The sequence below is a fragment of the Silurus meridionalis genome, chromosome 7, assembly GCF_014805685.1.
Source record: "Silurus meridionalis isolate SWU-2019-XX chromosome 7, ASM1480568v1, whole genome shotgun sequence".
Classification (NCBI taxonomy): Eukaryota; Metazoa; Chordata; class Actinopteri; order Siluriformes; family Siluridae; genus Silurus; species Silurus meridionalis.
Genome location: NC_060890.1, coordinates 9,530,306 through 9,553,641, shown reverse-complemented (window position 1 = coordinate 9,553,641; position 23,336 = coordinate 9,530,306). Strand labels below are relative to the sequence as shown.

The 23,336-nt window shown below is 36.0% G+C and overlaps 1 protein-coding gene across 6 annotated transcripts in view; it reads left to right on the top strand.

The window, feature by feature from the left end:
- The window catches only part of tanc2b (tetratricopeptide repeat, ankyrin repeat and coiled-coil containing 2b), a 193,163-nt gene that overhangs the window by 68,273 nt on the left and 101,554 nt on the right, over positions 1 to 23,336 (top strand). For 5 of the 6 annotated variants that reach the window (XM_046853997.1, XM_046853996.1, XM_046853995.1 and 2 more), the window contains 2 exons: positions 19,377 to 19,448; positions 22,164 to 22,358. In XM_046853997.1, coding sequence (XP_046709953.1) covers positions 22,223 to 22,358 — 136 coding nt within the window. In that variant the 5' untranslated portion in view covers positions 19,377 to 19,448; positions 22,164 to 22,222. Of the gene's footprint in view, positions 1 to 12,191; positions 12,438 to 19,376; positions 19,449 to 22,163; positions 22,359 to 23,336 lie in introns of those variants that run through there. The other variant, XM_046853998.1, reaches the window with a different exon arrangement.

Sequence of the window (23,336 nt, the reverse complement as noted above, 5' to 3'; positions counted from 1 at the left end):
TTGTACTGTTGCACAGTGACAATGAAAACCCTTCGATTCTAAAGTGATTCGTCTCTGGATTGGTTTTTCAAGCATTTTCTGTAGATGTGAGCTGCTAAACAGAGTTGTTACATTGCAGACATGGTGCGTGTTCTAGATATTATTGGAATTCTATTTGTGCCAGAGGGTACTGAACATCTAGCACTAGCCAATTCAAATTGCACTGTATCTTCACTTGAGTCTTCTTCTGGAAGCTGTTGAACCAAGTAGCAGTAGCCAATGAGAGTAAAGTGCTATTAACCTTTGCCTGAATTTGCCTGAATGGTGAACGGTATATTTCTGTTTTTTTTGTTAATTTCTTCAAAAGTTACTTTCAATACTTTTGGCACAAGTTTAAGTCCATTGGGATTTGGATCAAAGAAATGTTCCTTATGCTTGGGTGATTTGTTTTTGTATTATGATTATTTTCGTGCACAAAAGTGTGATTGCCTTTTTAGTAGCTGTATTTCTGATCGATGAATGAAAACGGAAAAAAGTTATTTTTCAAAAACACACGCTCCCTCCGCTAGCATGCTAGTTAATATATTTATTATTTATTTATTGCTTTTTTTGGATTGTATTATTTTGTGCAGTGTGAACCTGATTATCTAATTCAAACGTTTCTGTCACATTTAGTCACATCTCATATTAAATAACTTTACTTTAAAACACACTGCTAATTATGGATACGAGTTAGCATTTTCTTCTATATTAAACAGACTACATTGGACAGGACTTTTCTTGTGTTATTTAATTATCAAAAAATGATTAATAATTTATTTAAACACATTATTATTCAGTCAAATTTCCTCACTTCCTTTTGATAGGTTTATGTGAAGGAACAAAAGAATGTTTATGTTTTTACCCTCAAGACCTATCAACTCTTCTGCTTTTCAAAAAATAAAAAAATTCTCAGAAGGAGAGGATGAGGCAGCAATCCCAAAATAAATGATAGAGTGACAGAATGATGACTTATGTACGATAAACATCAGCACAGTGTAAGAAAAAATAGATCATATTTACACTCATTTTAAATGAATTATTATTAATTAATGTGAGTACTGATCCCCTGGCTATATCACAAGTTTCAAAACTTAGATATTACTGCAGTTAGTGTGCCCCTTCATGTGCCATCATTGCTGCTGTTTTGTCAGTTTGTAATGAGAAATTGAGAATTTGACAAAAATATGTAGATGTCTATATGTAAGGTTTCATTCAGTTATAAATGCCTCCGTTTGTAGTCAGCATGCATTTTGCAATCCCAAACCAGAGTGTCAGTAGCAGTTAAAATTTTTGGAGGGGTCGGGCTTTATCTTTTTTGTTTTTTTTTTGTTGGCTTTTTGTCAACTGTTTCATCAGTAAGGAAAGTTGAAATACTTGAAACCAAATAACAAGCATTTAGTCAGAAAACATGTATTGTATTGTGGCAGCATTCATTTTCTTTATGGAGATGAGCTGAAAATTAAAAAAAATATATATATTTTTCCATTAAAAGTCGCTGTTTTATCTTCCGTAAATTATGCATTTCTTTTAATTTCTTCTTAATTATGTTCCCTGCTAAATACAAGGCAAGTTTGTTTTTAATTACAGAGACTGCAGTCAGGACTTCCATTGTAAAGCAGTCAATACAATGTCTTAAGAAGGTCGAAACAAATTGTTGTTCACAGTCCTTCTATTTCATATATGCCAAACCGAATTTGTCAAATCTCATGGGAATAACCTAGAATTGGGTTACCACTATTTTTTTTCTTTTTATTGAGTTCATCTAAGCTGACATTTGATCAAGACTAAAGCATTATTCAGTCAGAGCACTGCCCAAGTCAATGTAGGAAGCACGTCTCAAAATCAGCCTTCGAATCATTTACCACTACCGATTACTTAAAAGAATTTAACCATGTTTGACTCACTTGATAAAAACATCACATATGCTTTTACTGGAAATACTCAGAGCGTAGGCATCATTTTGAATACAGCATCTGCTGCATGGGCTCTCACCAAATAAGATTTAAATAAGTCATGTGAATTTAATTAAGTCTAACTAAAATTTGCGCTTGTGCTCAAAAGTTCTTTACATTCTAGGACATTCACATAGCAAAAAACGTTTTCATTGGTTTACCTCAAAAAAGTTTTATGATGAATCTCCCATTCTGACTGTTCTTTATTTTACCCACACTGATGCTATCATGATTTAGATACAGCTGTTTAAGGTGGTTCTAATGATAGAACAGAAGATGGTGAGAACAAAACAGAATGTAGGATGCAGCATAGAAAGACAAAACAGACAAGCAGACAGAGGGAGAAAACACGGTTTGAGAGTAGACACGAATTCTAGCAACTTGAGACAGTTTAGAGACACGTTACATGTTTTTTCCACCTACACAGTGAGAATTTTCTTTTGTTCCATGTTTATGTCCCTTTTCCAAACTTTGGCGTCATCAGAGTGCTTACGAGTAAGAGCGACCATTACATTTACAGCATTCAGCAAAGCACATGCTCTTATATGTCTATATAACTAGCAGGAGGCACGTATAATTATGGCACAAAGACAGATGGGAAAATAATAGCTTTAGATAACTCTTTTTTTCTGAATTTATAGACTGCTGACTGATAGTGTCTGGATCTCACAAGCGATTCCTTCGTATGTAAATATCAGTCAGACAATGAGCCATAAAATCTTTTCTTCACCAAGCCACTGTGGTGATTTGCGAAAAAAAAAATAGCAAACCAGTTAAAAACAATAAACTGAATACATACTACAAATTGAAACAGTTGTTAAAAGGAAGTGTTAATGGCAAATTGATTTCCAAGTGTGTCAGTGCTCTAAGTGCTCGAAGAAACATTTAAATAAAATTGCGTGTGATTCTTCAAAAAAAGGGTTTGTTGCAGAAAGTGGAAATTTTAATGAAGATAATTGCCATGAAGTAACGCACCAACTCAGCTCTTTACTGATCATAATATTTTCCATTATATACGATTGTTAAATATGCATAAGGGAGTGTGTGTATGTGTTTCTCTAATCGTTTGCTATGAGTTGGTTACTGACCTTTACAGACTCTTACAGACCTGACAACTGATATTTATCACAAGCTTTGTGAAACAAATGGCATTTGTACGAATTTGAATTTGTTTCGCCATGATGCATTGATTTACAACAGACAACCAATCCATCTAGGCGTGTAATGAGCCTTCCTTTGAAAAATGCAACTTCTACACTCAATGTATGTAGAAAGCTGCTGTTTTTTTTTTTTAATTTATCTTTCTTTGCTTCCCCAGCTTTCCCAGTTGAATTGGTTTCCTTTTGGCACCAAAACTTCCTTTCAAGTTTACAATTTTCTCTTTTTAACTAGCATAGTTTTCTCAAACTGCTCGCTTCCTTCACCAGTTAAATGTATGTTTCCCAACTTTCCTAGTTCTCCTGAATAAAAATTTCCCAAATATCCCTTATTTCCTGTTTTGTCTAGGTTTCCAGATTTACTTTATTCCTTTTTGCCTAAGAAAAGGTTTTTGTTCACTTACTTTTTTTGCCTTTCTGTTTCTTTTTTTCTGGATCTTTAGTTATATATGTTCCTGTTTGCTATTGTGATATTAATGAATCTGGTTGAGTTTACTTATAATGTAAGGAATAAATCCTGTTGCCTCCTCCCGTACTATAAAATCTTTTTGGGACCTCCACCAACACCTGATGCATGTGTAAACGAATTACATTATCATAAACTGCATCTCCAGTCGATATTTTATGATAAACATATACATTTTTGTGATTGTCTACATATTTAAACGAAATAAACAATGTTAAATTAGCCTCACTCAGCCATAATATGCATAATCCATAATATGTGTGTTTATTTTCACACACTGCTTGTATAAAAGTGCAAATCATGCAAGGCTACCGTACTGATGTTTATCTTATTTTTGCTTGCAGTTTTCTTGCTCAGATTCTCCTCTTTTTGGGTGTGTGTTAGAACTGGCCAAACAATAAACTCTGGAGTCAGACACCTATACTATCCAGAATTTCTTTTGCCCTGGGGTGAAAATAAGAAGCTGTAGTACTTCACTTAACATCCTTAAAAGTGGAAAAACAGGTGGTTATAAAGCCAAGACTAAGGAAATGAAGCCATGTTTTGAGTTTATAGGCTCGTTCTTTTCTACCACTGTGGCCCAGAAATCCCTATGCAATTAGCCCATATCAGTAAGTTCGCCTCTCTGAAACACATACACACATTATAAAGGTTCGAATTTCCAGCTGGGCCCCATTTCAACCTGAGCTAAATCCACTTATCACCCAAGTCCCCAAGATGACAGATATTGTCTCATCTTTCGGATTCAGCTGGAGATTGTCCTTTTTCAGGTGTATATTTTAGCTTTGAGAGATAAAACAACTCAGCACTGCACAGATTAAATCTCAGTCCAATATGCCACCTTTGGTGGAAGTGTGCTAGACTGGAAGATTGATACAGATTGGACAGATTGTTCTGTGGGTCCCAAGAGTGTCCAAATCCATCTGTGGAGAGTAAGAACTATTTAGGGCCATTACTATTTTAGGGCCTCAGTGGCTACAGTTAAAAGATCGCAGGTTTCAAACTCTCATTCTTTGCAGAGCACATCAGCATTTTTTGTGAGCCCTGGAAGAACTGTTATTTGAAGTTATTAATTTATTCTATCAATTAATGCTCTGAAAGTACATGGTTTCTAAGCTAAACACTATTTAGCTTAGGCAAGGTTATTATAAATGCAAATGAGGAATAAATGTGGATTTTAGTTGTCCACAAATGTATGTATAAACCTAATGTATATTTAAATATACTGCATACTATATATATATATATATATATATATATATATATATATATATATATATATATATATATATATATATATATATATATATATACAGTACAGACCAAAAGTTTATATATATTATATATGCAGTACAGACCAAAAGTTTGGACACACCTGCTCATTCAAAGAGTTTTCTTTATTTTCATGACTATGAAAATTGTAGATTCACACTGAAGGCATCAAAACTATGAATTAATACGTGGAATTATATACATAACAAAAAAGTGAACTGAAAATATGTCATATTGTAGGTTCTTCAAAGTAGGCATCAAGAGAATGCCAAGAGTGTGCAAAGCAGTAATCTAAGCAAAAGGTGGCTACTTTGAAGAATTTGAAAATGAATAAAACTCTTTGAATGAGCAGGTGTGTCCAAACTTTTGGTCTGTACTGTATATATATATATATGTAACTGTACACATATACATTTTTTATTACTATTATTTAACTTGAAAATACACACACAACAATGCCAGGGGTAAAACAAAAAAGAAACTAGAGTTCATGCAGTGTCACTGGGGCTACTTACCAGAAATAATATTTGTTTTGTGCATGCATTAGAATGCAAAAAAAAAAATCCATAGACCTAGCGTTAGTCACTAACCAGGCAGTGGCTAGTGGTTTATGTTAACGCTATGGATGCTTCAACATTTTATGGCTAGCTTCAAGAATTTGTCTTAAAAGGACAAAAACCTGACAATTCCGCATATCGAGGGAGTAAATAAATGAAGGATGGAGGGTATAAAGACATTTGTTAAAGTATGCTGAAATAAGTAGAACAGTTAAGATCATATCTTTAATTTAAATATTAAATGTAAAACACACACTTACACACACACACACACACACACACACACACACACACACACACACACATCTGCATTACCCAAATAGACGCTAACAAAATGTTTCCATTTATTACATTTTATTTGATTCATTCAATTTATGGCCCCTGGTGGTCTAGTGGTTAGGATGCGGCGCTCTCACCGCTGCGGCCCGGGTTTGATCCCCGGTCAGGGAACCAACCCCAGCCACTTTCAGTGCTGGTCCCAAGCCCGGATAAATGGGAAGGGTTGCGTTAGGAAGAGCGTCCAGCGTAAAAACATGTGCCAAATCAAACATGCGGATGATCCACTGTGGTGACCCCTAATGGGAGAAGCCAAAAGAAAGTTATTTGATTAATTCAATTTGTGTCAATTTTATTAATTACTTAATTTCATCAATATAATAAAAACATGTATTGCATTATTAAGTACAGGTTGCACTGTATATGTATATATATATACAGTGGAACCTCGGAGCTCGTGGCCTCAGCGCTCGCAACCTCGCATGCTCGCGACTTTCATTCCGACCGGCGACTCTCATTCAGATCGGCTCGTGAGCAACCGCGAGCTGCTCAAAACGCTAGTTTTAACATTTCTAATCAAGGTTTTTTCTTATTAAAATTGTCTAAAAAATGTATTGTTAGAATAGTCTAATAATTAAGTGTTATGGAGTGAAATAGTGTTATTTACTCATTTAAATCCATTTCGTATAGTGTTCTTTGGGTTTTTACTGGGTTGGAAGGGGCGTATCAAAGGTCTCGAAAATTGAACTCATGACCGGTCTTGGTCCCTAACCTCATGACTCGAGGTTCCACTATATATATATATATATATATATATATATATATATATATATATATATATATATATATATATATATACATACAGTGCAACCTCGATACTTGCAGGGTTTGCATTCCCCTCTCTCCTTTTTTGATGGTGGAATTGTACATGTACTGTACTGTAAACATAACACAAATTGTGAATTACTTGTCATAAATGTTTTATTTACTACTTTAAATGAATAATACAATAATAAAATAGTTTTCAAACATTTTTTATCTAATTCATTAATACAAGAATCAGATTTTCTGCGAGTCACTCTTGACACATAGGAAGTGTCAAGGTCACGAGTATCAAGGTTTCTTTGTATATTAAACTTTTAAGCTGTTCTTTCTTTCTGACCTGATTTAATTCATTCCAGATCAGATCCTTACTATGCATTGCCAATAACAATACCATGGGATTTGAACTCTAGAATTTAATTCTAATTCATTTGTTCACATACCAAACACATACGTTTAGTGTAAATTCTTTTTATTACAGATCTAGCTTGAAAAATGTTGTACATACAATTTTTATACATTTTATTTGAGCAAATAAATCAAGACAACAGTGTATGGCATTTAGTGACTTACACAAGTGTTTTGTGCTTTCTACTAAAAATATATACAGTGGAACCCGGTTGTCTCGACCTCGGTTACCTCGACAACCCTACGTTTTTGAAGTGGAACCGCCAAATTCTCGCTTTTTCTAAGCATTTTTTATCAGTTATGTCAACTAACCCTAACCCTTTTTTTATGTCGCCTAACCCTAATATCTCGAGCACAAGGGGGGAAAGATTTGCCATTTAACGTCGGTTATCTCGGTGCAGCCGTAGAAGAACTCGCGAAAGTGGCGGAAAAATCAAGGCTTACAGCTGCTCCAGGTGTTGTATTGTATACTGGTGAATCTCTGCTGTTAGTTAGTGCACATATGCCTTTTGTTGTTAAATGTTATGCGATGAACAGGAGGCGCGGAACGTGTGATGACCATCCAAAATCATAGAATGAACAACGGCAGGATCGGGGGGAATCCGCGGTGCGCTTTGGGAAGAAAAGAGCAGCCGCTGAGAGAGTGCCGGTGGGAAGGCACGTACTGGGATACGCATGCGCGATAACAACGACCACCGTGAACCAACATATACCAACAATAACGGACAGTGAGAGTGTGGAAGTTTAAATAGGAGCTGGTGATGATGCTAAACGAGCACCATATGTGCGCGATTGAAGCCGGGAGCTTCAAAGAAAGCGGCCGAGAAAACACCTGCCACGCCGAAGGGGGCCGAAGGGGGCGTGGCAGGTAGATTCCTGACAGATAAACATTTACTGTATGTATTTTTATAGCATGCTTTCATCAAACAAATCGCGGCAACGCTGTTGTGTAAAAAAACCCTTCAAAAACACGTGCATGCACATTCTCATATATTAACGCACATCATGTACATAAAGACATTTCAAGCACGTTAATATATTGCCGCCATTTTGATTTTCGTTTATCTCGATCATCGGTTACCTCGATGCTTTTTGGCGACCCCCTAGGACATCGACATAACCGGGTTCCACTGTATCTGCACACTAGTAAAGACAGTCCAGGGTGTAAGAAAACTATTAAGGTTAGAGATGACTAGTGAGTAAATATAACTAGGGAAACTGTATACAAGCAAAAAGGTGTAGATAAAGTGCCTACTTAATTCCTCTAGAAAAGGTGGATCGTTAGGTATTGGTTAATGGCTAACCAGTGAAAGCTTAATCTACCATTTGGATTCCTTAACAGAAGGGAGATGTTATTAAATAATTTCCTTGATACTTGCCAATAATTCTTATGCAAGTGCTTTTTTTTATCTATTAAGGTCCACCTTGGATGTCCTATTTGTAGAAAAGGCGAAAAGTTTTGGATGATCTCTAAATAGCTGAAGATGTTTTTTTCTTTTCATGAAATGAACCATTACTTTTATGCAATTGCAAGCAGATGCTAATGAAACTATCTCTCCAGGAGAAGGGTTGGACAGCCTAGGTGTAGCCCTCTCAACCAGGAGTGATGTGTTGGCTGAAATAACGAGGCATATGGTGGTAGCCAGATTGCTTTGAAAGTCAAATATGGTATTCTGGGAATATTGATGGTAGGGATTTGTTATTCCACTAATGTACCCATGATAATGATATCTAAAATAGTTGTTAATAACATTAAATAAATAGTTAATAATATCCTGTTAACATGTATACATTAAAAATGCCCCCACATTGTGCAGAGAACACCTGTGCACTTCTATAGTCGTGCAATTACCCATTCAGGCAGTTACGTAGCAGCGGTACAATGCATAAAGCTATCCCCTGTTTAAGAGGTCAGACAAGAATGGCCAGAGTTGTTTCACGTGGACAGGAAGTGTGCAGTAACTCAAATAACCACGCTTTACTATCATGGTGAGCTGAAAAGCATCTCAGGATATATTATCGGGCTTCTTCCTTGTCAGCCAATTAGAGCAATCTGCAGCTCTTGTGTACAGACAAAACTAGATGGAACTGGCACTCACTGGATATTGTTTTGTTTTTTCACACTTTTCCACTTGCCCAGAAACTACGTCTTCAGTCCAAGTGTTTTCTGCCTCCATTTTTTTAACGGTTTGGCTGGCGCACTGATTTATACAATACATATGTATTGTATCTTTTCCCTAATGCTTTGTCTTAAATGCTTTTTTTTGCTTCTGAACCCAAACGTTATTCAGCAGAAATTTTACATTATGGATGCAACTGTATTTTTTGCAACGTACCCGTGGCAATAGTGCGATGAGCCGAGCTTGCCTAATGTGATCTCACTAAATGTGTCTTTCCCTATTCAGTAAAAGCAGCAGATAATTATGTAATGATTCTTTTGATTCTAAGTTTGCAAGTCTGCTCAGCCATTCAAGTTTTATTATCTGTATCTTATCGAGAGTTGGAGGTGTGTGAAGGAGCTGGTATATGGGATGCAGGTGAGTAGACCCAGCACTATCCATCTAACATCCCAGCCATCTTTTCTGACCATTTTATCTATAGAATCTGCCAAACAAATTCAATAATTGCTATGCAAATGGAATTTTAATGTTGGTGCATCATTATGCAAAAAACATATAATCATAATAAAAAACACTTAACCTGATTTATTGTTATGACGAAAATGGGACCAAAATACAAATACATAACTAAAGTTTTCCTGAATACTATTCACACTGGATTTATAAAGGTTGGTGGTAAAAATTGCCTTAAAGTCACAAAGTGACCATACAATGTAGTATTATTATATATGTTCTGCAAATGTAACCATTGTTCACTCAAACGTTTGAATTTCTGGATTGGCACTGTTTAAAAAACATAGCTACATACCTATCATTTTGTTCACCGGGATCACTTTAAACACAATTTCATGAAAAACTGACCCATGATTGACAGCTAGGATAGATGTTTAGAGAAGAAGAGAAGTGTCTCCTTTGCCATAGGGAAGGACAATGTAAAGGTTGTAGAATTAGGAAAAGGTGAATGGTGACTCACAGTAATGCTCATGAGAAGTTGGCACGTCATGGTAGTGGTGTCCTAACTTCCCTCTGAGCCAGTTAAATAATTGATCTGAGGATCGTTTCTTTTTCTTCATGAAACTCTGAAAGGTCTATCACTTACAGGACCTGTTAAAAGATTGGAAGTACCTACTATAGACCTTTATTGTTTTTTGAGAGACACGTGCTATATGGAACAGATTATGTAATTCAATAAAATGGAGATTTACTTTGACCAAAAGTAAACTTTATTTTCACAAAAAAAAAAAAAAAAAACAAACCTTATCACGAATAACAGTTTTACACACTCTTGGCATCTGAACAGTTCATCTGAATTTTGTGCAGTTGCAGATGCAGAAATGTGTATAGTAGATTGTGAGGCAAGTGAATTCTGATACAGTATTTGGCATTGATTTTATTTTATTTGGCATTGGTAAGAAAGCCAACCTACTCCCCAACCACTAAGGGAATTTGTGTATCTCACTTTGATACGTTTAATGCTTTGTAAAACACTTACATCTCCAACAGGTTACAGCTGGCGTTCTTTTCTTTAAGATAAGGCTGTGTCCATGTTGAGCCACATGCTGATAACCCACTTCTGAAACTTTCCAAATTTCAGTTCAAAGTTCAAAGGGACTACCCAATTGAAGCCTAGAGTCCTGGCGTCCTCACCAAGAGATGGGTATCAAACTTAGCAACCTGCCTGAATCTGATTGGTGAGATTGATGAAATCTGCCACATGCCACCTGCTTCACTATTAGGGAGATCACGGTGAGACTGCCATATTGTGTGCGAGAAGGTTGTACATGTCCCAGACAGCTTGCTTCCTGGGTATGGGCACAGAGGAGCCCATATTCAAAATATGCCTAAAATCGAAAAAAACATCATCCTCCTTCTGGGTTTGACATTTGTTTCTGTCTGACCCGCTGTTTAGAGCCTGACCCACAGTATAAATGAGATGCAATTAGTGACCTGCTGCATTCCCGAGACCGTGACCTTGTCTGTTTAATGCTCGCATGAGACTCTCTGAGCCATGAACCAGGCTGTGGTGATTTAAAGGGGCTATGAGACATATGTCCTCTCAAACACTTTATGCTTAACATCAGCCTGTATGGGGAGATGGAGAAAATCTGGCCCTAGCATGTATGTATGTAGATCCGCTCAAACTAAAGTCTAGAGTCACATACTCAGTCAGAATCATAGACAAGGTGTCAAGAGATCCGTACTAAATAACGGAACAGAGTAAAGTTGTCATTGTTCTGTGTAAAGAAATTACTGATATCAAGGACTATTGAGCGTATAAGTTATATGAGTTGTTAATGAGGTTAGAAGAACAATGAAAATCATGACTGTGTGACAACAGTGTTTATTTGTAAAGTAATATGTTTTTTTTTTTCAACCACTTCGTCTCATATCCAGGTACACATGGCCAGAAAGTTTTCTATGGTGACTGCATCTCTATGTTACCGAGTTTTGTGCCATAATGATGAACAGAGTGGTTTTAACCTGAAAGTTATTGCCGTAGTTGAAAAATGCTGCTGCTAATAGAGCAAACATGAAAGGATTGCATGTTTAGTCTGAACTGCTCAGTCATTCAGTCTGCATCGACCACACCTTGCTCAAAGGTGTTTGTCTGTGTGTGTGTGTGTGTGTGTGTGTGTGTGTGTGTGTGTGTGTGTGTGTGTGTGTGTGAGAGAGAGAGAGAGATAGAAAGAGAGATAGAGAGCGAGAAATAAATAAACTATAATGATATAAACTGTCATGTTTGGATGAAGAGAATGACACAATTAGTTTCATGTGGCAATTTGTGTGTTTGTGTGTCTGTGTGTTGTCTGAGTTGCCACTTTGGTCAAGTGCTTTTCACAGTAAAATGAGGAAATGGCAATAAAAAGACGTGTCCAGTGATTTTCTGTAGGTCATTCAGCTATATCTATAAAAGAGAGGGAAAAAAGAAATGAAGAAGTGTTTTACCTGTAGGAGAGTCTACCTTATAAGGGGTGTAACCCTGAGCAGAGCATAACCCTGTCTGCTGCGGCATGCGTATGTGTATGCACTCATTTGTATGTACACACTCTCTCTCTCTCTCTCTCTCTCTCTTTCTCTCTCTCCCTTTCTCTGACACACACACGGACACCTGGTGCTTGCTTTTTATGCAGCTCAGAGTCCTAAAAGCCCTCCGGCAGTCTGGACTCATCTCTCTGTCCTTCCTTCCTTCGCTTTCTTTCTTTTTTCTCTTTCTCCTCTCATCTCTGTCCTCTCTGTTCATTAGCATTCCTCTCTCATCCGTCTCTCCCCCTCCTTCTATATTCTCTTCCTCTCTCTTGCTCTGTGTCGCTTTGTATGGAATTTGTGCAGACGCCACTCACCTTAGGATTTTTAAACACTATGGAACCACATTGTTGTAGCCAGAGGTGAGCCAAGGGTGTGTGTGTGTGTGTGTGTGTGTGTGTGTGTGTGTGTGTGTGGATGATTGGATATATGTATGTATGTGTGTGTATGTGTGGGTGTGGCTCTGCATTTTGCTTGGTTGTAGTCACAGCTGTTCTTATATATTTAATGGAATTTACAGTTTTGTCATCTGAAGTTCATATTGAATGTGTTACAATAGTAGCAGAGTTTGTTTACTGTGTGCTGTGTGAATTTGTTAGCTTTTTTGTATGTGCACAATTGTAAGCGCGGAATAATATGCAAGTTGTGTACACCATTTCTGCACGTATGCTATTTTCATATTCATGCCTGGGTCAGTGTGTCCTGATAGTGCTATCCCATAATTATTGCTCCATGGTGCTGGGTGACTATTAGAGTATTGTTTCTTAAAGTATTGTATCAATGCAGCTGCTACAGTATGTATAATGCTTGCTTAAGTTACTGACACTTTCTTGAGCTCTCTAGTGTAAACAGGACCCCAGGGATAACCTGAAAGCTTTGTGACACGATCTCGCTTAGGATTTTCTTATTATCCATTATAGATAAGGTTAAGCTGGACACACAATAAGTGTACAATACTATCCTGTATGTCTAAACAGCATCAATGTGTCTGGATTGACCATATCCTTGTCAGATACTGAACAAAATCTGGAGAGTTTGGAGGTGGTTTATTTGGGTTTATTAGGCCTACCTTGTGTTTAATTTACTTTTATTTATTAATTTCTTATCTTACTTACTTAGTAGTGCAATTATGGTACATTATTCTCATTTAAACTACTTTTAATTAAGATTTTAAAATAAAACATCACTTGCATCCAGATTCATATTGTTATAGACACAAAATGGCCCAAATACACCAATTATGTGCCAGGACTGAAAGTAGCTTCTTAGATGACTCCATCCCCATCATGATCTACAGATCAGAGCACTCTTTATATGGCAGTCATGTAAATTGTATGCATTGGCCATCACAATTAATAAATTTCAACCCAATCAAACATCTATGGTAGATTTAGTATCAGTGTTTTAGCCTTTACAACACCACATCATCATTATCATATCATTAATCTCTTGGAAGAATCTTGTATGTTGCTCCAGTACTATTCCTTCCTGTGGTGGACAGTAATGATGTAAATGTAATTCACTACTGTACTTAAATAGCTTTGTCGCATATCTGTACTTTATCTGTACTTTTACTAAAGTTTTTCTATGTGGGGAGACTTTTACTTTAATGTCATTACATTCCGAGTGGAAAAAAAAAAAACTGTTCAAACACACAGCAAGCAGCACACTCTGTTTTGAACTTGTTCCACATTGTATTATCTACACAAACAAATATAGTCCAGCATCAGTTCAACAGCAAGCAGAACATTTTGAGAGGTATAAATGATGGAAGAAACACCCGAATCGAACTTGCCACAGCACCTGTGGCCTTTTCTGCTTGATTTTTTTATGAAGTCGTTGAAAAGAAGGTTTTGGGCTCATGATTACTTTAATAGGTATCATTCAGTGTTTGATTCATTATTATCATTCGATTAATATATTTGTGTGCTAAGAGTGACATTAGAGTAGTTTCACGTAAACTGAGTTTATTAAGCAAAGAGTCTTGTGACAAATATTATAATTAGAACATTATATATTACATCCTAGTATTTTGATACTTAAGTACATTTGAAGGCAAAAACCTTTATACTTTTACTCAAGTGAAAGTTTAAAGGGAGCACTTGTACTTTTACTCAAGAACATGGTTGTGTACTTTGTCCTGTGGCAAGGTGTTAAATGAAGTTGCTTACTAACCTTACTAACACACTTTTTTTTTAATAAGACTGTAATAATCTTTAAGAATATTATTTGTTACACATAGACGATCATAATCTTCCACTCACTTCATCAATCAGCATAGAAAATGGAGTTGAATAAACAATAACATTGTTCACAGTGATCATGAGGTAATAACTATATTCATTAAGAAAATATAGTCCACAAATCATAAAACATGGACAAAACAACAAATTCAGGATGGGAATCATAGAGTGTTAAGCAAAATTTATTAATCTGTATGTAATTTAGCTATTAGGCTATGAATAATGTAATACTGAATACTTGTGTATACTTAGAGTTGGAAGCAGCATGGCTATTTAAATTTGAGCTAGAGCATGTTTGAAAAGTAGAAACATGAAGCCAAGAGAGAAAAAGTACATTTAATGTCCGCCAGCACAATAACCTATTTGTTTACATTGGCGGACAAATTATAGCACCCCAGTACTTGGGAGAAAATCCAAATCTCCTGCTTCAGTATAACTCCAGTAAAAGTAAAAGTACTTCTATTTATGTAAAAGTCCTTGCTTTTTGGATTTATGTGTAAAGTAAAAATACTGATGTATAATCAATATATATTTCATTGTTGCACTCGGAAAGAACCTTAATCCATCCAAACTCTAGCTAGTAACATGGGGTCATACTTGTTCATGTAACTGGCTTTAATTTAACACAATTTATGTATTCACTCCAAAGTATTAAGGAACGGAATGCTTTTCTGAAGGTCAATAGAGTTAAAGTAAAAGTAAATGCATCTAAATAAAAACTCTGATAAAGTACTTGAAAATGTTATGTAATGTATATAATTATTACTGATAGTGGAATGACTATTTGTTATAATAAAAAATGGGAAGTTGCAATCTTTCGATTTCACATACTGTATTTTATAAACCAATATGAGACCAAAGACCAACTGCTGAGACTTACTTGGACTTGTTTGGTTTATGGTGCAACCAATATTCTAAATGCATTTTTTTAGAAGTCAGAAGTTATTTATAGATATTTCATTTAAAATGTATTTTATATATATATATATATATATATATATATATATATATATATATATATATATATATATATATATATATATATATATATATATATAAAATACTATATATGGGAAAAATTATGTTGTCATATATAAGGGATAATGGTCAGGTTTTACTTTTAGCTCATTGACAGCTTAAAGAGCTTGTCTATGTTTTTAAAAAAATCTTTTTAAAGTTACATAAAGCTTTGGAACACCTTAGAGCCGAAAACTGAAGTTACAGAGGGGACTTGACTAGTTAGTGATGTACCTGATTAAAAGAGCGATGGCGTTATCAAGAAGGCGAGAGTATACAGATGATCAGGTAACTTACTGATGAACAGACTAAAAGAGTAAAGCACAGCTGCATCTGTCTTTTTAGATAGAAATGAAGCCAGGGATTAACTCAACTGGCACCAATTTCGGCAGGTAGTCAAATGGCATTGTGGGTAGAAAACCCACAGACTATACAGTACAGACCAAAAGTTTATATATATTATATATACGGTACAGACCAAAAGTTTGGACTGTATATATAATATATATAAACTTTTGGTCTGTACTATATATATAATATATATAAACTTTTGGTCTATTCTTCAAAGTAGCCACCTTTTGCTTAGATTACTGCTTTGCACACTCTTGGCATTCTCTTGATGCCTACTTTGAAGAACCTACAATATGACATATTTTCAGTTCACTTTTTTGTTATGTATATAATTCCACATGTGTTAATTCATAGTTTTGATGCCTTCAGTGTGACTCTACAATTTTCATAGTCATGAAAATAAAGAAAACTCTTTGAATGAGGAGGTGTGTCCAAACTTTTGGTCTGTACTGTATCTGCATGTCAAGGAAGTCAATAAAAGTTGAAACTAAAATAATCAGCACAGATTTGAATTTTTTGCATCGTTAAAGGTTACATATAGCATAGTAATATTCAAATTCATGTCTTTGATTGCTTTTTTACATTAAGTCACCCCAGTGTGATATACAAGAAAAATGTCAACTTTTACACCTTTTTTATTTATGAAGGCTGTTTCTTTTTTTTTTCCTTAGCATTAGATATTTAAAGAGTCCATCTTGACAAACTTTCTGTTCTTGGTTTATTTCATTCTGTTGTCATTTTCTGTTTATTTCTTTTCACCTCTCTCTCTCTCTCTCTCTCTCTCTCTCTCTCTCTATCTCTCTCCCACCCTCTTTCTTCTGTCTAATGGCAAGCTGGCGCAGCCGCTGTATCGCTCTTAAGATAACGTTGCATAAGTTCTGACTGCGTTTTCATGCTGCTGTCACTATGGATGATGCTGCAGAGAACAAACGCATTTAATTCTCATGAGGGACATTTTCCATCTCCCACCTTGTCTCTAGTTGTTTCCTTTCTTTTCCTCTCGCTTACAAGGTACCAATGTTATTTCTTTAACAGCCTAATCCCATTTTTTTAAGAATGCCTGAAATATATATTTCTATCAGAATATCAGCAGTAATAAGAAACAGTGAGAGTGAGTAATGTGGAGTTTGTGTTATTTCCTGCACAGATGTCTGGGTTATTACAGTTTTATCACACATGATTCATTTTAGTACAGCTCTTGAAATTGGAAAGTGAGTCTGATCGAAATTCACTACTTCTGCTGCACTTATACAGTTTCATAAATGCACCAAATAGACAGATACAGAAATGCCCACACAGAATGAATTGACTATGTAATATATTGCGAGGTTTAGGTTTCATAAGCTTTTTCACAGTCTTTGCCATGTATATAAAAAAAAATATATTTTTTTTCGCTTATACATATTTATAATCACAGTATCATCGAGGTGAGCTCATTCGATTCTATAAGATGACACAGCCAATGGGTTCATTTTGTTTCCAGTGACATTAAGGTTCAAATCCCATACTGTCACAGAGCCACTTCTGGAATCCTTAAACATGGCCCTTGACCTTCAGCTGCTCGCCATTTTGGATTAGATTGTGCCTCACTGTGCATGTGAATGTGAATGACATAATGTATGCAACGTTTTAACCACTCAGCTTATATTCAAGTGCTTACAACCAGCACAAGTTACCTTGAAGAACTGGTAAGTGGATCACTCAACTTACCATGCAATAACTGAAGATATGTGGTTCATGATTCATTATCACTTTCTCACTGTTTCCAATTTCTACCAATAATTATTCAGATTTTTAGCAAATAGTAAATCAGACTATATAGATGCAAGAATGTCAGCAGGGAATAAACATCAAAAAAAGTTGAGGGGGTAACGATAAATTCTATATCCTACAGCTTGAACAGTTGAAACCTTAGGCCTTAAAACCTGTTAATGTGAAAAGAAAGAATCTATTTCACTCCACATAACACTCTAGCAGTTCCTAATATGAACTTTTATCTTGATCTCTAGACGTGAACAGAAAGTGTTTTCACTCGTCCCTGCTCGGCACTTAATGGGAAATTGATCTTGGCTCTGGTAAATCTGCACTTGATGCTTCTTAACAAGACAGCAGTTTCCAATAAAAGTGAAGGCATGCTACAGTGTTGCTAGTATATATAAGCATGCCAAAGCTCATTTAAGATCAATCAATTGAAAGCCGTCGTAAGCAGTTTCTTTATTTTTCTACGGTCTATGTGAAGTTGGAAAAGTCGTAGTTGTTATTTTTGCGAGTGCTAAACAAGGATTTACACTCAGGACTGGGTCAGGATAGGAAGTGAGTTTGCAGGCTGACGATGACGATAATGACTCTACTGGGCATGCGATAAACTACGTTGTTTGGCCCCAAAGCTATTAATATTTAGCTATCACTGGAATTGATCTTTTCACCAGTTTTCAAAGCTTGTGTGTGTGTGTGTGTGTGTATGTGTGTGTGTGTGTGTGTGTGTGTGTGTGTGTGTGTGTGTGTGAGTGTGTGTATTGCACTACCTCTATCTGTTTAATAAAACAAATATAAATATCTGTATTAAGATGTAAGTGGGTGTGACCTAAATCTCATATTTTATAATAAATGTAAACAATAACCCTGACAAAAAAAAAACCTCTCAATGTTCAGTGGTTATGGTTTTGATCCTGTTTTAACTTAAAAGGTGGTGGGTTCAAGCCAAGCTGTCACTCTTGTACCCTTGAGCAAGCTCCTTAACCTTCTCTCCTCCAGGGGTGCTGTATCATGGCTGACCCTGTGTTCTGAACACAACTTCCTAATAAAATGGGTTAGATTTAAACTAGGATTTCAGTAAAATGTTATTTTATATGTCACTATTAAAGGCTTCTTCTATTTTAAAAGGATGTCTATTAAGGTATTCCTGCTCATTTACATTTTTATCTTATATCTTATCTTTGTGTGAGTGACTCTTTGGTCTGAACATCAATGACTACAAGAAAATCTATAGTTGTCAAACACTACAGATGATTAATGTTGCACATCAATATTTAAACCCAATTTTTAAAAGATTATTGTATTCAAGATTATGGAACGCTACAAAACACTTACATGGCTTTTAATCCAGGAGTGTAAAAAGGCCATTTGTTATTTCTTTTTGCCCAAAGTTACTAAATCCATTAACCATTAACTTTCTCTCTATTGCAATCAGACAGATATGTTCCCTCAGGACTTGCAGTAATTGATTTGGCTACTGTTAGCACAGTACTGATCAATCAGAAAACTGCTCATTTGTAACAAGCTACTGTAAAGCACAACTGTCCCATAGCATTATCATTTCCCTGGCAAATCCAGTCCACTGCAATGATGGAAGTGGACTTTTTCTCAGTTAGGAATAAAAACCTGTCATCTATGGCTTTTTGTCCATTGCTCTGACTTTAGCCTTCAAACTAGCAGTAATGGGGAAGATAAAGAAACAGCGACTGGCCTCTGTCTCTCGGTTTTTCACTCTGAGGAATAGATCTTCACAGAGACGGAGTAGTGTGGAGGGCCTGTGTGTGAGTACATTCATGGGGATTCTCCAAGCTAGGACCTGGCTCATGGACCCACGCATTGTGTACCTTTTGCAGCAGGAAGCTGAAAGCTATATGTCTACTCCTCGTCCTCACCATGCTCACGCTTTCACCTCTTTCTTCTTCTCATCCCCTGCAGATGGAGGGAGTGAGGAGGTCAGCGACTTACGGAGTGCCAGCTTAGATCCCCATCACAGCTTTGCCGGCCAAGGTAGGAAGACTGAAAGTGTTTTATACTATATAAGCAAAACACAGCTCATATTTCACTCTTGTTTAGAAATGCAAACTAGAAATGCTTGTGTTATGCATATAAGCAGTGGTGCAATCTAGAGATCAGCTTTATGATTATAATTATTATATGTATAAGGTATAAAACCGACTAATTAAGAAGGCATGCAGTATATGGACAAATAAACTGGGACACCTGACTTTTTCAGCCATCTGTGGTTACCACAAAGTTGGAGGCACACAATTGAATAAGACGTCTTTGGATGTGGTAGCATTACATTTTCTCTTTACTTAAACTATTAGACCCAAACCTGTTCCAGCATGACAGTGCCCTTGCACACAAAGTAAGCTCCAAGGAGATATGGTTCACATGGTTTGAAGTGAAAGATCTGGAGTCCCCTGCTGAAGAGCTCTGACCTTAACCCTATTGAACACCTTTGGGATGACAGGATGCTGACTCCACCCCAGGCTTCCTCACGCTACATCAGTACTCCACCATACTAATGCCTATGTGGCTGAAGGAGTAGAAATCTCTACAAGCACACTCCAAAATATAGTGTAACCTTTTCCCAGAAGAGTGCAGGTTATTATAACAGCAAATAGGGACTAAACATGAGATGTTTACAAATCGCATATGAATTATATGGTCAGGTGTCCATAAACTTTTGTCCATATAGTGTATGTAAAATGTGCACTGCCTTTTTATTGGTTTTGTTAAAGTGTCTTTTACAAGATTTACAACATTCTAACCAGTGAATTGTTGTACTGTAACTGAATCAAGAAATGTTTAAATGTGAAATTATTAAATGTTTAGAGAATTTTAAAAAATGTTGCAAACCTCATATCTAATCCCTATTCAAACAAATGGAAACGGCCATAATCTATGATGCTCTAATTATCCCTTTTAAGCAAAACACATATATTAATTTTACATTTAAACGCTGTCTATGACTTTATAGGCTTGACCAGTTTACCCTTTAAAAACATCTGCTTTTAATAAAGCTCGAATTGAGAGTATTTAATCCTTATTTGTTCATTTCCAGAGTCTAAATCAAAGTGTAAAATGCACCAGGGTTCAATTTCAGTGGACTAAACACTGCATACAAGAGAGCACTATTAGAGTTTGATTAGGAGCCAGTAGAAGCTCCACAAAGAATTACAATTCCTTATTTAAATGCTATGTTATACTTGTCCATATTGTTCGTATTTGTACCAATAAACTTGAGGAACGTGTGATGAAAACATAAGGTGTTTGGAAACTTTTGATCGATAGTTTTGTCTTATATCAAGTTTCTGTCTTATTGATTTCAACGCTTTGTCCAGGTACAGATACTCCTAATAGGAAATGTGGATGATAGATGAAAGAAATGTACTAGACTTAAAATCATTCTTTTTGTTCTAGGTTAAGATAAGCCACTTTTTCTAACATGTTTGATGATGTGTGGACTGTAGATAAGCTTTTTAATTAAGTATAAAACCTGGATGCATTGGGTTTCATTTTGGAGAAGCTAAGTTTAGGGATAAAGACATACACAACACTGTCTAATAAAGTTTTAAAGGTAAGTTGCAGAAACCATTTTAACATTTGGTCTTCATTAGACATGTGCATAGATGTGTATCATTTCGTGGTCGAATGAGAAGACAGAAGGAATGCTTAGATGACTCAACAACAAAATCTTTTTATTTTCCTCCAGACTTAAGGGCACTTTTCAGTGTTTTATTTAAAAAAACACAAACACACATACCTGACCTTGTGCTGTTCAGCGCTCTCTCTCTCTCTCTCTCTCTCTCTCTCTCTCTCTCTCTCTCTCTCTCTCTCTCTCACTCTTTTTCCCTAGAGCTCCTACTCCATTTTAAATTGCCAGGACCATTGTTAACCCAAATTTTATTAAATTATGGGATCTTCCCTGCTCACCTTTCATGTCCATGTACTTCAAACACCAACTGGTACTTAAAACAATATACAACTGATCATATATACACCGACCAGGCATACCTGTACTATTATCACATAAAAAAAATTATGAATTGAATAACACTGATTATCTCTTCATCATGGCACCTGTTATTGTGTAAGATATATTAGGCAGCAAGTGAAAATTTTGTCCTCATAATTGATGTGTTCGGATCAGGAAAAATGTGCAAGCGTAAGTATTTGAGCGAGTTTGACAAGGGTGAAATTGTGATGGCGAGATGACTGGGTTAGAGCCTCTCCAAAACTGCAGCTCTTGTTGGCTGTTCCTAAGCTGCAGTGATCAGTATATATTAAATGTGGTTCAAGGAAGGAACAGTGGTGAACTGGCAGCTTACTTACAGTACTGACCACTTTTCACATTCAAATGGTTATCCAGTTAGCCGATCATGTGGCAGCGGAACAATGCATGAAACCATGCAGATATAGGGTGAGATACTGCTGAGGATGAAAATGGCAGTAAAGTCAGAAAAATTCAATTCTGATGGATCATTAAACTGACTGATTAATTGCATGAATGAGCAACATGTGTTTCTAATAAAGTCGAGTGGAGTATTTTAAGATTATCAAACATTCTCCATAATTGCTATGTAGGCAGCCTATACCCACATCTAGCAATATAAATATATACAAAATAAATAAATAAATGAAGCAAAAAAATGTTTACATAACGTATTTCATAAGATATGTATGTGTGTGTTTTCCCCCTGTGTTCCTGTACTGCAGGTAGCAGTATAGACAGTGAGTGTGCCTTCGAGGGAGACTACGACGTACCTCCACTTTCTATGGCTGAGGGTCTGCAGCACATGCGGATCATGGAGGGGGTGTCTCGCTCACTCCCTTCCTCGCCTCTCCTCGCTCATCAGACAGTCAACGTGCGCTTACAGCCAGTGAAGAAGATCAGCACCGGTTCAGCCACAGGTACTCAGAAATCCACAACATACTGCAAAGCGTTTTCTTCTGATTTATACACTGTATATGGCAGGGGTTAGTTTAATCACATTTGCATGCTATTGACTGAATAATGGTGAGTTCAGACTTCAGTTGGGTTTGCATAAAAGGCTTGTAACCAATAATGACTCAGCAATATTCTGTCTGAACTGTAATTTTTCATATTAAATTTTATATAACATTTTTGTCGTTTGGACTGTAGAAAGTTCTAAATGTCTATCTTTTTTTCAAGCAAAACATAACTATAGAACTTCCTCTGTATGATTGTCTCCCATAGAAATTATAGATAATTTATATATGTAAAACACACACACAGACACACACACACACACACACACACACACACACACACACACACACATACTCTGTCATGTGTAATATTACTTTTGTACATATTATATTATGTAATTATTAATTAAATTACTACATATATAATGAAAATGTAACTTACTTCACTATAATGCAGAATCAGTGCAAGCTTAATTTATCGATGCAGAAGCAGAAATGGTCATAAAAAAAGTTTTTATTCTTGCTGTGGGGTTGGGAATAAATGATCCACGGCTCGGTACCCATCTGTAGCCGGTGGTTGGGGACCCCTGGATTACAAAACAGAATTTTCAATGAATGTTTAGCATATTCTTGTACACGCTTCTGTACACCATGTTTTTTCACTCTTTAAACAACAACAGATAAACACATCCTTCTTCAGAGGCAGGTAAAACCACAGTAGTTGTTTAAACTAGCTGTTCGTGAGCTTTACATTAGCAGTGGTCATTCCTATATATTGATTCATTCCAGTGACTCGAATCTTTTGATCATTTTTAAAAAATGATTTGTTCAGTGACTTTTTCCACAAGTAACATCAGTGAAGTGTACTACTGGTCGAATAATGATTTGAATGTAACCAGTATAATAATAATAATAATAAAACAAATAATAATAATGAAA